The following is a 15000-nucleotide window of genomic DNA, read 5'->3' on the forward strand; positions in this document are numbered from 1 at the left end:
GTTGCACTATGATTGTTAGGGTGTTCTGGGTAGTTACTATGGTGTTGCTATGCTGGCTCTATAGTGTTCTAATGCGCTGTGGTTGGTAGGGTGTTGCTATGGGGTTATTAAGGTGTTCTGAGTGGTAATGAGTGTTGCACTGTGGTTGTTAGGGTGTTCCGGGCGTTGCTATGGTGTTGTTTATGATTAAGTGTTGCATTGCGGTTGGTAGGGTGTTCCGGGCGTTGCTATGGTGTTGTTTATGATTAAGTGTTGCGCTGTGGTTGGTAGGGTGTTGCTATGGGGTTGTTAAGGTGTTCTGAGTGGTAATGAGTGTTGCACTATGATTGTTAGGGTGTTCTGGGTAGTTACTATGGTGTTGCTATGCTGGCTCTATAGTGTTCTAATGCGCTGTGATTGGTTGGATGTTGCTATGGGGTTGTTAAGGTGTTCTGAGAGGTAATGAATGTTGCATTGTGGTTGGTAGGGTGTTGCTATGGGGTTGTTAAGGTGTTCTGAGTGGTAATGAGTGTTGCACTGCGGCTGCTGAGTTTCTAGCGGCTGAAAATGGTGCGTCTGATCCTTTAAAGTACCAGCAGACTCTCCTCATCACCACAGATGATCTGAGGAATCACAGTGATGCGTGACTAACAGCAGTAATAACACAGAATGTGTGTGTGTGAGTCTGATCTCCAGACAGTGACCCGCGCGAGTGTGTGTGAAGCGTGTGAATGTCTCAGTCAGCCCAACACTGAACCCTTCAGTCTCCCGCTGCGTCACGTATGTCACCATGGAAACACACGTCACACATCATGTGTCACCAAAAGTGTGGCGGAGCCAAACTCAGTCTTGAACAATGTGTGTGTGTGTGTGTGTGTGTGTCTGTCTGAGTGTACAATAGAGCTCATTCTCTAGCCGCTCAACATCTGCCCAATCCACAAAAACGCTCCTTCAGTCCGAATGTGGGTCCAGCGCTTCACCCCGTCCTACAGAAATGCTCAATATATATATTGCATAAATAAAATGAAAGAGGACCTATTACGCCGTTGATAAAGTCTTGATGTTGTTTCAGGCTCTACTAGAACAGGTTTTCCTGCTTGAATGTTGATTATTCTCCTCATATTCTCCATTGTTGCGGCTCCTCTCTTCCCAGTCTGTCAGTAACGCTCTGTTCACTTCCTGTCTCTATGAAGCCCCTCCTCCTGAAAAGCACACTGTGCTCTGATTGGTCGGCTGGAGCAGTGTGTTGTGATTGGTCGTGTTTGGGAAATGTCCCGCCCCTTACCATAACCACCAGTTTAACACACTACTAACTAACTCAACCAGGCCCCGCCCCTTTATTCTGCGCATTAATTATTATAATGAGGAATATTGTGATGTGTTCGTTCCCGGAAGAAACTCGAGACTACAGTGGAGGCGTTTCAGGAGTTCAGAAACACTGACACTGATATAGAGAAGAACTTCATGATCAAACATCAACATTACACACTAAAGAAAGGTAGAATAAAGCACATTAGATCCTCTTTAAGCTTATTTTAGGAGCATTAAGAGTTTTCTGCATTGTGTGACAGACACATTTTAACTTTCATGACTGTGTGCGAACAGACACTTTCCTCTTGTGTTTGTCTGTTATTCTCATTATTCTAATTGGTAACTTTCATTAGATTCTCATTAAAGGGTCATGAAACCCTAAACCAAATTTTCTGAGATCTTAACAGAGGTGTGTGTGTTGAACATCACTGAAGACAATGCTAGCATCTGTTAGGTTTAATAGTAGAGGGAAAATGGTTAAATGTTAGTTTTTTTTCCGCTATTTTCGTCTTCCGGGCAAGTTCACAACCCCAAATCCACCTTCATTTCTTTTACAGATATTAAACATTACACTTTTATTACTTCATTATAAGTTCCACCACTAAGGACATCAAGCCAAATGGGTTCAAAGCACGTCCCAGCCGGGTTCGGCACTTATTTGGTTCCCCTGGAAACATTTCCGTTGTGGTCTGTGTTATTTGCAGCGCGTTTCTGTATTTGGTAGTGTTATGAGTATTTGGAGCACACGTGTGTTGTGAAACTGATCAAGATGTTTTCTTCATTTGTGGGTGTTTTTTTCTATTCGCATGTTTTTTTCCCCATTTGCATGTCACCTCACGTTTTACCACTGATCTTTAGTGACAGTCGATATGCATGGGCCACTGGCGATGACAGTTAACCCCCCCCCCCCACCCCACACACACACACACACACACACACACACACACACACACACACACACACACACACACACACACACACACACACACACCCCCAACCAAACTCTTTCAGATACACTTTCATAAAAACTCATCATATGTTTTGTTGTGTTTGATAACATTCTATACATTACATATCAGATAAAACTGAGGTTAATTTCACAGGCAGCGTTTCATGTGTCTTTAATGCACAGAATTAAATACTCTAAACTTTTTGCAAAATGGATAAAATTGACTGGAAATAATGGACTAAAATAATTGACTTGGCTTGATCATTTCATCTTCACTGTAAAATACAGACTACATCACCTTTGGATAGGCATAAAAGCCTTCATTATGGACTAAAGCTACATTATAAACGGGCTGAAGTGAGGATGAGCCGGTCTGGTGACGGTGAACACCTGATATCTGTGGGACACACCCTGAACCTCATGAAAGATTTACATATTATCTGAACTTTAAACAAGTTTGCATCTTTAGTCACTAGAACTCAAACTGATCAAACCTCCAGTTAGTGATCATCATTTTCAGACTAGAACTACAGATCAGAAAACACATTCAAAGCTCATAAATGAGCGTAGTGTAGTGTAATCATCTAGTGCACACTGTGACACAACTACACAACGGCCCTGAGAGCGAATCATCTCATGTTCCAGTGCAGGAATCAAACACACATTCACTGACGCCTCCTTCCCAGACCACAACAATCCTCACATCACGAACGCTCGAAACACACACACACACACACATCAGGTGTGTTGAGCTCGATGCGTCCATTAACCACAGATAAACCCTCTGATTATAGTCCTGCTGTCTGTCTGGGGCGGTTTGTTTGTGTGTCTCAGTTGAGTTTTACTCTTGTAAATGTCTGACGGTTTTAAATGTCTGCATTTATACAGATCTGATCCACTATCAGCCGCTCTAAACCCGACCAGGAGGAAGAAACGCCTCATTAAAGTAATTCAAATAATGTAAATCTGAGTGTGAACACTGGCAGGAAACTTTGAGTTCTATTCCTGTCATGTCACACTAGCTCCGCCCCCACAGTCACATCTGATTGGCCCGTCACTTCAAATACATTCATCTTTGCTGTGATTGGCTCTTAAACAGACTTTCCTGGACATGAGTGTGTTTATGAATCTGTTATAACTGTAACTCTCAGATACTGGACGGAGAAGATATCAGGCTCTGAGACAGGAAGCTGATGTGGGTGTGTGTGTGTGTGTGTGTGTGTGTGTGTGTGTGTGTGTGTGTGTGTGTGTGTGTGTGTGTGAGATCCCCCCGCTGACGGGAAGCGAGTGGGTTGTTCCATCAGGCGTCGGCTCCACATACACTCGGAGGTCAAAAACAGGTCAGCACCATTTTGGCTGCAGTAGGTGTGTGTGTTCGGGACGAGCTGTAAGACGACACCGACGCACAAAACACTCACACGCCTGACGCACTGGATACGTGTGAGAAACACACACATCGCACACACACCACTATATCACTCACTCTCACAAGCACGCACTCTCACACGCACACTCACACAGACACACTCGCACAAACTCTCACACACTCACACACACACAAGCACGCACTCTCACACACACACTTCACACAGACACACTCGCACACACACTTACACTCACACACACCCACACACACACCACTTATTCCAAACATGTTCCAAACAAAATACAAATAATTCTATATAGCAAAAGTCAACAGAACAAAACTTTTGTTTATCTTTGACATTTTTTCTCTACATGAAATATTTCATACATTTTACTTCATTAAAATGATCTGAAGAAACACAATTGCTGAACATTTTATCACAATGTGTTTTACACAAGTTTACATTTGTGTGTGAATTACACTAATAATTTGATAATAATTAATTCATAATAATATTCATAAAATAAAAAATGCATGTATTGACTTAATTTTACTTAAGTTAAGTGGATTTGACTTAATTCCATGTGTGCAATTTAGCTGATTCATAATTCATTATTGGTAGTATATGTGTCAAAGTTACTTTAAAATCTGAATTAAATGAAGGGTAACTTAATATCAAGTATGAAGTAAGTGTAAGTCAATCAAACAGTCATAATTTAGTCTTTCATCTCTCTGTTCTTCATGACGTCTAAAGTAACTAAGGAAAGTAACTTTTCATATTAAATAACTTACATTTTATACATCAGAGTTACTAAGTCTATATGCACTGACTCTATCAACAGAAATATTCCGACTGAAGCCAGATACACCGAGCGGCCGTTTACGCGACATCGTTTACGACTAAAAACTAAAAACTTTTTATGCGTTTTGATCGTTCATTTACTCGACAACAATGTTTTGAGGGCCTGAAAACTCAAACTTTTAAAAACATCTTTTAAGAAATGATACTGTTATTGTCTCTGTGTAAACCACAAAAACGTGATTTCGTGAAAACGGTGTCGTCATGTTGCGTGTTCAATCTAAATATGCGTAGTGTTTCTTCACATCGGCATCGCCACCTACTGGCCTGGCAGCAGAATACAGCGTTTCTAATCGTGTTTGTGGATCCGTGTGAACGGGGATCGTTTTGACCAACTTTGCGAAACTTTGCAAATGCAACTTGCATTTGACCGTATGCGAAAAATGCGAAGGAAAAAAAAATCTGTTTTTAGTACATTGTTGTCGTGTAAACGTGCCGTTAGAGTAGTGGCGTTTAATTCCTGCATTTGAGTAAACTATTCATAACTATCAAAACAGCTTGCCGTTTTTTCCAGACGCTGAGAGTTAAAAAAAAAAGTTCAACTTTGAGTAAAACGCATTACTTTCATTTTTTACCCAGCCGTCCAATCACAGTGGAGGGGCGGGACTAATACCAACGACAAGAAGCAGACACACAAAACGCTTCGGTGGAAACACGACCTAAGCGAGTTCTGAACGCCACAGTGTGTCTTCATAGAACATTCAGTAAAGTTTGAACACTCAAACATAAATTAAATGACAATTACATCCAGTGAACAATCATCTGTGCTCAGCTTTAAACACGAGCACCTCGACGTCCTTCAGCCTCGCTCTCTTTCTGTATCTGTTCATCCCGCCCTCCGTCATCTAAACTCTTCACCCTGTGATCAAACTATCATCCAAATGTAGATTTCCTCAGGCTGACATCACGTCTGTTAGACACCATGAGCTGATGATGACAACATCTGCTGACCGCGTGTTCACACACACACACACACACACACACTCCAGTGCTGTAGGTCAGTCACCTGTGAGCTGAAACTCAATCCACATCATTACCTAGAACACGACCAAGCAGAACCAGAACAGAGAATAGAGCCGGTCTGGTTCTCTGAACTAACATCCGCCTCATCAAACCCCGAGAGAACACGGACGACTCAAAACCAAAAGAGTAAAATGAGAAAATATATTATATGAAGCCCATTTTAGAACTATTGAGATCTCCCCAAACTCCTCTACTTTAACGCAAACACAAGACTTGATTTTAATATTTGAACAGTCTTATTAAAATTGCAAAGTCAATAGTCTAAGTCTAGTAAAGTACACAGTGTTTTATTGCATGTTGATAAACTAATGATAATCAACATTTAAAATGAAAACATCATAATTTAAATTTGCCACAATTGATAGCATGTTAATGGTGCTAAAAGTAAGCTTAATTTTCTTTATATAAATATATATAATTTCTTATTTTTAGGTCAGAAAAAACTTCTGAGTCAGAGTTAGACATGTTCTTATGAATCTGAAATTATGTTTCCACACAGATCCGAAGTCAAACCGAATCAGAATCTGGATTGTGGCGGACGGAGGCCTGTGCGGTTTCCCCCAACAAAATGCTTCAATTATATATATTTAAATTACAAGTTCCGATCATATTTATGAATCTGAAATTATGTTTCCACACAGATCTGAAGTCAAACCGAATCAGAATCCGGATTGTAGCTGACGGAGGCCTGTGCGGTTTCACCAGCAACACAATGCTTCACTTATATATTTGACTCACCCGTCACCAGAGAAGCAAAAGCAAGTTGATATTTGGGTTTGCCAACATAATCTGCTCGTTCCGAGACACACAACAACATCAGATCAAGCCGGGAAGCAAATCAACATCAGGAATATTAATAGCACAGCAGCAGCGCGTGTTATTGGACCTTAATAAGACGCCCGTGATGTTTTTGGTTTTGCTTTCTGACCGAACAGATGCCGCTCTCCATCCTCGCGACCTGTGTGTGTGTGTGTGTGTGTGTGTGTGTGTGTGTGTGTCTCACCCATCGCCTGACGCTCCTCTAGATGTTCATTGCGGATGGAGGCTCAGGGTGGAGGTGAAGGCGGGCGAACCGAAGCTTTTGTTCGCATCGGAGCGTCGGATCTCGCGGATGATGCTTCAGTGACGCGCGGCCGGTGATGCGGGCGGATCGCACGCGTCTCGGGCGTCTGTGTGTAAATCCATCGCAAGGCGCAGAAGAATAGGAGAGAAACGCGCTCTCGATGCGTCGACGCGAGTCCCGCTAGATCTCCGTGAACGGGCGCGCGGAGCCCGAGCTTCAGTGCTTCTCTCTCGGTGTGTTTTCTGCTGAGATGACGCTCTTCCGCCCAGCAGTGTTCGGTGTGTGTGTGTGTGTGTGTGTCCGTCGGTACCGAGAGAGAGACCCGCAGCTCCGCCCTCCGGACCACCGACACACACACACACACACACACACACACACACACACACACACACGCCGAGTGCGACAACCAGCGGATCACTTCAGCATCCTCTCACGCGCTGCTCTTCATCATCCGCGCGTTATTCTTCATCACAATAGCTTCTGTTTAACACTTTTATCATGCTTCATTTACATATATAACACGGATTTATCTTTTAGCACATAGAGCGCAATGTAATCATCTCACCTAAATGAACCTCTCATATGAAAACTAGTTGTTTTTGGACACATAAAACATCTGTAATGTATGGTGTTTTACTCCTTCTCTATCCAGAAATTAAGATAATTCAACAACGTAGGACTAGTAATTATTATATTCATTTATTTTAGTGATTGAGTGAATTTAGTTCCTTAAGGTTTTTTTTTTTTTTTTTTTTTAACAAAAAACAACAAAAAAAACCTTTTACTGCAGGAGTTTCTTCCTCTTACCAAATATGTAACATTCCTTATAATTGTGACGCACAGGAAGTGACCTCATCTGAACCTTTTCTGAGATACATATTTGTATATAGGCTTCATAGAAAACACTGACTGATATTTTAGCACGGAAAGCGCAAACTATGATCTCACCTACATATGAAAACTCGCTGTTTTTAGACACATAAAACATTTGTAATGTGATTTTGGTTTGTTTTACGTCACCTTCTCAACTATATCAAGAAATGAAGATAATTCAACTACGTAGTAATTGTTATATGCATTAATTGTAGAGAATGAGTAGTTTTAATTATCTAAAAATGTAATGTTTTTGAGTTCCTCATTTTTAACACAACCCTGTTATGGTTTCTTCCCGTTATCAAATATGTAACATTCCTTACAAATGTGAGGAACTGAATGTGGACTGAAGGACGCTGGAGTATTGTTGTGTTGTGTTATGACAATGATGATAATTGTTGCTAATGTTTTTTTTTTTTTTTCCTTCAAACATTTGATACAAAAATTAAATAATGATATATTGGGTTGGTCTGATGTTAGTTCTTTTCTATTTGCCCCAAGAAATGTTAATTATAAATGATTCCTGAAAGGATATATTGTGAACTTCTACACTTAGTATGGTAAATATTACATCTATAAACAAAAAAATTGCACAATGCATATTGTTACAAAAGTGCTTAATGTTAATTAATGACAAAATTAATTAAAATTAAACTTTATGTAGAAATTCTTTATAATGTATAATCTTCCCATCTTAAATGCGTCTATATTAAAAAAATGAAAATAAAGTTGCTTGTTGCTTTTATTTCTTTTTTTTTGTTTTGCTCGTTTATCCTTCAGATGTTTGCGGATATGATAATGCAATATCTATAGTTTGAAGCATTCTTTCCTCTGTATGTTGAAACCTGTTATATGACTAATTTGATTCAATAATTAAAAATATATTTTTATAATTTGGAGTGTTGGCAGCATTTCTCAAAATCAGCGATTCAGCCCAAAGTTATTTAAAGAAAAATGACCAAATATATATTTATTTTTTGTGTGCAGAAGTTTCAAACCCCACAGAAAATAAACTGATCTAAGTGAAAAATGCTTGACTCTGAGGTTGACAGATCATGAAGAACTTATGAAACATCTGACAACCTTTCAGTTCTTCTTTGTAAAAGCGAAACTAGCATCTGACATCTGATCCGGACACCGACAGTAAAAGCAGGACTTGATGTGTAAAGTGGTTTCATGAACACCAATGAGTGTGTGTTTTGCTAAGGGTTTTTCCATTAGAGGATTCATCATTACAGAATCATGTGTTTTCAAGGAAATTTAAAACAAAGAGTCTTGCCTGAGATGGAAGCAGATCCACTTGTTATAGCGCCACCTTGTGGCTCATCCTAAGAAACACACTGCAAATCCTGCAAATGCATCTTGAAATTCATGAAGATCAGACATTTAAAGGCATCATTATCTGCCGATATATGTTCATTTTAAATGTTATCGTTATCAGCACAATAAGAAACTTTGGCTGATATATTAAAGCTGATGAATAATGGATTATGAGACTCTTCAGATGCGCACTGTTCGTCATGATGGTTTTGACTTGCTTGAAATATGATGGGAATCACATCAAAAAGGAAAATACGGTTCAGTGCAACATGAGCAGCGCAAGTCTGACATAGAAGCTACATAAAATTAACAGAATTAATTATAGAACATTATAATTGTGTGCTTGAGACATGGCTTTTATGGTGAGACTTGTTTTTGTAATCAGGATATACAAATTTGGATTTAGATTTATTGGCCAATATATGGATTATCGGCTTTCATATATAAAGAATTATCGGTTATCGGTATCGGCCAAAATGTTCATATCAGTGCATCTCTAAGAAAAATCGAGCCGGAAATAAGAGCCTCTACTTTTATTACAGGAAACAGAAAACACACACACACACACACACACACACACGCAGGTTTAACTGCTCTTGCTTATCTTACAGAAAACAGACGTCAGACTTCACAGAAGCAGAAAGAAGCTCAGAGAAATGAACGGTTATAAAACTCAAGGACAGCACTGTGATAATAACACACACGTCATTCTGAACGAACACAATCAGCGTCTCCGCTGACACTGAGATGCTTTTCCCTTTGATACCGTCGAGCTCTTCTGTTAATGCACATGGTCCACAATCATCCTTTAAAGGGATAGTTCAGCCCAAAATGAAAATTAGCCCATGATTTACTCGCCCTCAACTCATCCTAGGTGTATATGACATTCTTCTCTCAGACGAACACAATCTGAGTTATATTAAATAATGTCCTGGCTCTTCCAAGCTTTATAATGGCAGTGAATGGCTGTTTCTGTTTGGAAGTCCATAAAAGTGCATCTATCCATCATAAAAGTGCATCTGTCCATCATAAAAGTGCATCTATCCATCATAAAAGTGCATCTCTTCACTTTATAAGGCCTTTATTAACACCCTGGAGCCTGTGGAGCACTTTATAATGGAAAGATGCACTTTTATGATGGACAGATGGACTTATGATTGACAGATGCACTTTTATGATGGATAGATGCACTTTTATGATGGATAGATGCACTTTTATGATGGACAGATGCACTTTTATGATGGACAGATGGACTTTTATGATGGACAGATGCACTTTTATGATGGACAGATGCACTTTTATGATGGATAGATGCACTTTTATGATGATAGATGGACTTTTAATAGATGCACTTTTATGATGGACAGATGCACTTTTAATAGATGCACTTTTATGATGGACAGATGCACTTTTAATATATGCACTTTTATGATGATAGATGCACTTTTATGATGGACAGATGCACTTTTATGATGGACAGATGCACTTTTATGATGGATAGATGCACTTTTATGATGGATAGATGCACTTTTATGATGGATAGATGCACTTTTATGATGGATAGATGCACTTTTATGATGGACAGATGCACTTTTATGATGGACAGATGCACTTTTATGATGGACAGATGCACTTTTATGATGGATAGATGCACTTTTATGATGGATAGATGCACTTTTATGATGGATAGATGCACTTTTATGATGGATAGATGGACTTTTAATATATGCACTTTTATGATGGACAGATGCACTTTTAATATATGCACTTTTATGATGATAGATGGACTTTTATGATGGATAGATGCACTTTTATGATGGATAGATGCACTTTTATGATGGACAGATGCACTTTTATAATGGATAGATGGACTTTTATGATGGATAGATGCACTTTTATCATGGATAGATGCACTTTTATCATGGATAGATGGACTTTTATGATGGATACATGGACTTTTATGATGGATAGATGCACTTTTATGATGGATACATGGACTTTTATGATGGATAGATGCACTTTTAGATGGACTTTTTGATGGATAGATGGACTTTTATGGACTTCAAAACAGAAACGGCCATTCACTGCCATTATAAAGCTTGGAAGAGCCAGGACATTATTTAATATAACTCAGATTGTGTTCGTCTGAAAGAAGAATGTCATATACACCTAGGATGAGTTCAGGGTGAGTAAATCATGGGCTAATTTTCATTTTAAACTGAACTATCCCTTTAACCACAGACCCAGAGTTCACAACCCTCGACGGGCTCGTGTGTGTCCCATCACTGCGGGCCCATCTCTCCCGATGGGCCGTCGCTGTGGTCCATCCCCCAGAGCCGGTAGAACTGGCTGAAGTCCACATATGGCGGCACGCGGCCCGTCTCGTCGGGTTGAGCCGCTTGGCTGCGCCGGAACAGGCTGCCGTCCCCCGAGCTGGAGCTGGAGCTCTGAGTGTGTGTGTTCGTCGACTGCAGCGTCGCTGTGGGACTCTGGCTGAGGGGCGGGGCACAGAGAGAGAGAGGGGCGGAGTCAGGGCGAGGGGCGGAGTCAGAGACACAGGTGAGGATGGGGGCGGGGTCAGGGACCCAGGTGAGGATGGGGGCGGGGACAGAGACAGAGAGTGGGGTGGGGTCAAAGATACAGGTGAGGATGGGGGCGGAGTCAGAGACACAGTTGAGGATGGGGGCGGAGTCAGAAACATCGGTGGGGGCGGGGTAAGAGACACAGGTGAGAACAGGGGCGGGGTCAGAGACAGAGAGAGGGGTGGGGTCAAAGACACAGGTGAGGATGGGGGCGGGGTCAGAGACACAAGTAATGATGGGGGTGGGGTCAGAGACACAGGTGAGGATGGGGGCGGGGTCAGAGACACAGGTGAGGATGGGGGCGGAGTCAGAGACACAGGTGGGGGCGGGGTCAGGACTCTCACTGATAGGCTGTAAGGTTTCTACGGTCAGGGGAATCAGAGGAGTCATTAGACTACAGTTAAGTGAGGGGCCGTGGGGAGAGAGTGTGTGTTATTTATCTGTACACGGTTATAAACTGATTCAGGTTTAGGAAACTACAGTTGCTGAGGCGTAGGGTTATCATAGTTAACTAAAACATTACTTGAAATAAACTGAAATTCAACATTTAAAAAATATATATTATTATATATTATTTATTTTTCTAATTTTGATTTAGTTAGTAAGTGTGTGTGTGTGTTACCCAGCGGTTGGTGTGTGGGTGTAAGTGTGTGTGTGTTACCAAGCGGTTGGTGTGTGGATGTAAGTGTGTGTGTGTTACCCAGCGGTTGGTGTGTGGATGTAAGTGTGTGTGTGTTACCCAGCAGTTGGTGTGTGGGTGTAAGTGTGTGTGTGTTACCCAGCGGTTGGTGTGTGGGTGTGGGTGTGAGTGTGTGTGTGTGTGTGTGTGTGTGTGTGTGTGTGTTACCCAGCGGTAGGCGTGTCTCCCTCCAGTGTGGACGCTGTGTTGGAGCCGTTGGTCAGTGTTCCCTGCGCCGGCATGACCAGAGACAGTGTGACGCTGGTCTTACTGGTGCTCTGATGGTTCGAGTACGGCACCGACACGGGGTAGATCCGCCCGCCTGCGAACACACACACACACAAACCAATCATTCATTTGATCAATCAATCATTTGATCAAATAAATGCAGCTTTGATGAGCAGAAGAGACTTCTGTTAAAAACATTAAAAATCTTCCTGATCCAAAACTTTTGACTGGTAGTGAATTTTGTCAAATTTCAGCTTTATTTAAAATAACAGAGATGTTTCAGTCGTGTTAGTAAAGGATAATAACAGAGATGTTTCAGTCGTGTTAGTAAAGGATAATAACAGAGATGTTTCAGTCGTGTTAGTAAAGGATAATAACAGAGATGTTTCAGTCGTGTTAGTAAAGGATAATAACAGAGATGTTTCAGTCGTGTTAGTCAGAGGATAACAGCAGTGGTTGTGTTCACCTTGTGTGGGCGTGAGAGAGCCGTCCACGAGTGTGTCGTTGATGACTCTGATCAGTAAAGTCATGTCCTCATGTTTGGCGCAGTGTGTTGCTCTCTGTCTGCCGCTCACGTACACGTCATGATGAAGGCGTTTGACTCGCTCCACCACCGACTGAGCCGCCGCCTCCAGGGTGCCCTGCTGGGCCAACTCCGCTGCTACCATGGCAACCACCTCCTGACAGGGCATCATGGGAAATGTAGTTCAGGACATCAAATCTATGCCATTGTTTTTGGAGCCTCAGAAATAGGGGAGTTTAGTTCGGTAGCTCTAATTTAAAGTCACCATCAAAATTATTATAATTTTTTTACTTGATCGGAATGGTACGTAACTTGGTAAAGGTTGTGGCACTTGTTGTGTGAACACACACACACACACAAGAAAAAAATCATGGACATCATTTGAAAAGGTTAAATGGTCCTGAAAACAATAGTCGCACTTGTGCTCCTCGCGGTCTAAAATAACGCATTGGAAATGAATGAGTCGAGTTTCCTCTAGTGGAAGCGTTTGGTACTGCAGCCGAACACACTCTCACTGAAAGATCATTTATTTATCAACCTCAGATTTGGAACACAATTTGTTTAGATTTATGACTTTGATTTTCTTGCTGTTTTAGAGTAAAATGTGTTTTTCAAAGTATATATTTCATATAAAATTTTTAAATAGTATTTTTGTGCATTTTTAATAACAATAAAAGTAAAATTCTGTAAATTTCATTTTTTTTTAACTTTTTTCACTTCAGCAATAATCTGCAATAAATCAAACTTAAGTCTGTTGCTTTAAAGCATTCGAGATTTCCGACAGTTTAATGCTCTTCGGTCATTTCTGACCGAAAAATTTTCTTTTTTGAATTGTTAGAAATCACAGCTTCATCGGAATGTTCCGAAACTTGGTGACTTTTATGGCATTAGGTATGTGAACAAAATTAGGTCATGATCCAAGCATGCTAAGTGGTCGTAAAAAAATAGTCACACTTGTGCTCTTCGGTCAAAAATGACCGACCATAGGAAATGAATGGGAAATTGACAAAAAACACAAAAAATCTCTACAAATCGTCCACGATGCAGAAAAAAAAGTGCTCAGCAATGAAGGGGTGACACTCTAAAACATCAAGAGTGGAAAACATAACATAATTAATATTTATAATATTTAAATATATAATTATTATTAAAATTATTAAAATAATAATAATTTTTAATGAATCATAATGTTACCTGTAACAAAATGCTTTCTCTGTATTCAGGTTTGACTGTAGTAATAATGCAAAAACGTGTACACTTCACATCAAATTTATTTTTACAATTGATCTTGCACAGTGTTTGAGTGTGCGGCTGCTGTATTTGTACAAACATCAAATTTATAAAAAAAAAAAATGTATAAGCCATGGCAAAAAGTTTTATTTGAGAATTTCTAAAAAATACATTCAAATTCTCATCTTAAAAGTAAGTAATATGGTCCAAAAACAACTAGAGAATTCACAAGCCTCTCCATAGAGAGCTATACAGGCATCTAGTGGTAAACCCATGCAATAACACGTAATATTTAATTTTTATCAACAGGTGGCGCTAAGCTGACAAAAAAATAATAATTTAAAAGGCCCAGTCTCTATATTAATCAGAAATACTGCAATAATTGAAGAAATATTAAAAAAAATTAGAAAACAAATTTTTGTATTAATTTCAATGGCAAAAATGGACCATAAATATTGCATAAATATTAATAAGTAACATCAAATTCTCTCAAAATACAAAATTAAAAAGAAAAAATATTATAGAACAAAAATAAATTGCATTGGTTTTACTGGGGTGGAGGAACTTTCATTTTTAGGTGTCCGGTCACTTTTGACCGGGAAGATAACACGTGTGACTCCGAAACGAAGAGCACCAAATTTTCAGGTCTATGCTCAAAAAGTTAATAAATGGATTTTTTTTATATGTACTATCAAATATAGTACATTCATTTCATTGAAATAAAAAAAAATAATTTGGGTAATTTTTGCCTGATACGCGAAGAGCACCAGAGTAAATCCTGAACCAGAATAAGTTCCTCTTCAGCGTCTCTTCTCTGATGACGAGGGCGGGGCTATAACCTGTCACTCACATGAGATCAGCCAATAGCAAACCACAACCATCCAATCAATTCCCCACAGACACAATCAAGCCCCGCCCACATTTGTTCTCGTTCCAGAAGCGATTCACTCGATATACGACACAATAGAGAAGACCAGCACAACTTCACTTTCACACTGACTTCATTGCAATTTCA

At 40.0% G+C, this 15000-nt stretch overlaps 3 protein-coding genes across 5 annotated transcripts in view; all 3 read right to left on the reverse strand.

The window, feature by feature from the left end:
* mgat3b (beta-1,4-mannosyl-glycoprotein 4-beta-N-acetylglucosaminyltransferase b) overlaps positions 1–6936 on the reverse strand; it is a 29205-nt gene extending 22269 nt beyond the window's left edge. Inside the window, exon 1 of one of the 2 annotated variants that reach the window (XM_079882998.1) lies at positions 6491–6936. The gene's annotated coding sequence lies outside the window, so the exon portion shown is untranslated. Of the gene's footprint in view, positions 1–6225; positions 6444–6490 lie in introns of those variants that run through there. The other variant, XM_079882999.1, reaches the window with a different exon arrangement.
* Positions 1–15000, reverse strand: part of atf4a (activating transcription factor 4a) — a 265767-nt gene that overhangs the window by 175079 nt on the left and 75688 nt on the right. The gene's annotated exons all lie outside the window — the stretch shown is intronic.
* tab1 (TGF-beta activated kinase 1/MAP3K7 binding protein 1) overlaps positions 6523–15000 on the reverse strand; it is a 22253-nt gene continuing 13775 nt past the window's right edge. The window contains exons 9-12 of one of the 2 annotated variants that reach the window (XR_013822466.1): positions 12699–12912; positions 12173–12326; positions 10911–11236; positions 6523–9652 (exon numbers count right to left, since the gene is read on the reverse strand). Coding sequence is in view for 1 of the 2 variants with exons in the window: in XM_079883000.1 (XP_079739126.1) it covers positions 11026–11236; positions 12173–12326; positions 12699–12912 (579 nt within the window). In the remaining variant the exon portion in view is untranslated. Of the gene's footprint in view, positions 9653–10276; positions 11237–12172; positions 12327–12698; positions 12913–15000 lie in introns of those variants that run through there. The other variant, XM_079883000.1, reaches the window with a different exon arrangement.

This window comes from Squalius cephalus, assembly GCF_949319135.1.
Source record: "Squalius cephalus genome assembly, chromosome: 10".
In the NCBI taxonomy this organism is placed as follows: domain Eukaryota; kingdom Metazoa; phylum Chordata; class Actinopteri; order Cypriniformes; family Leuciscidae; genus Squalius; species Squalius cephalus.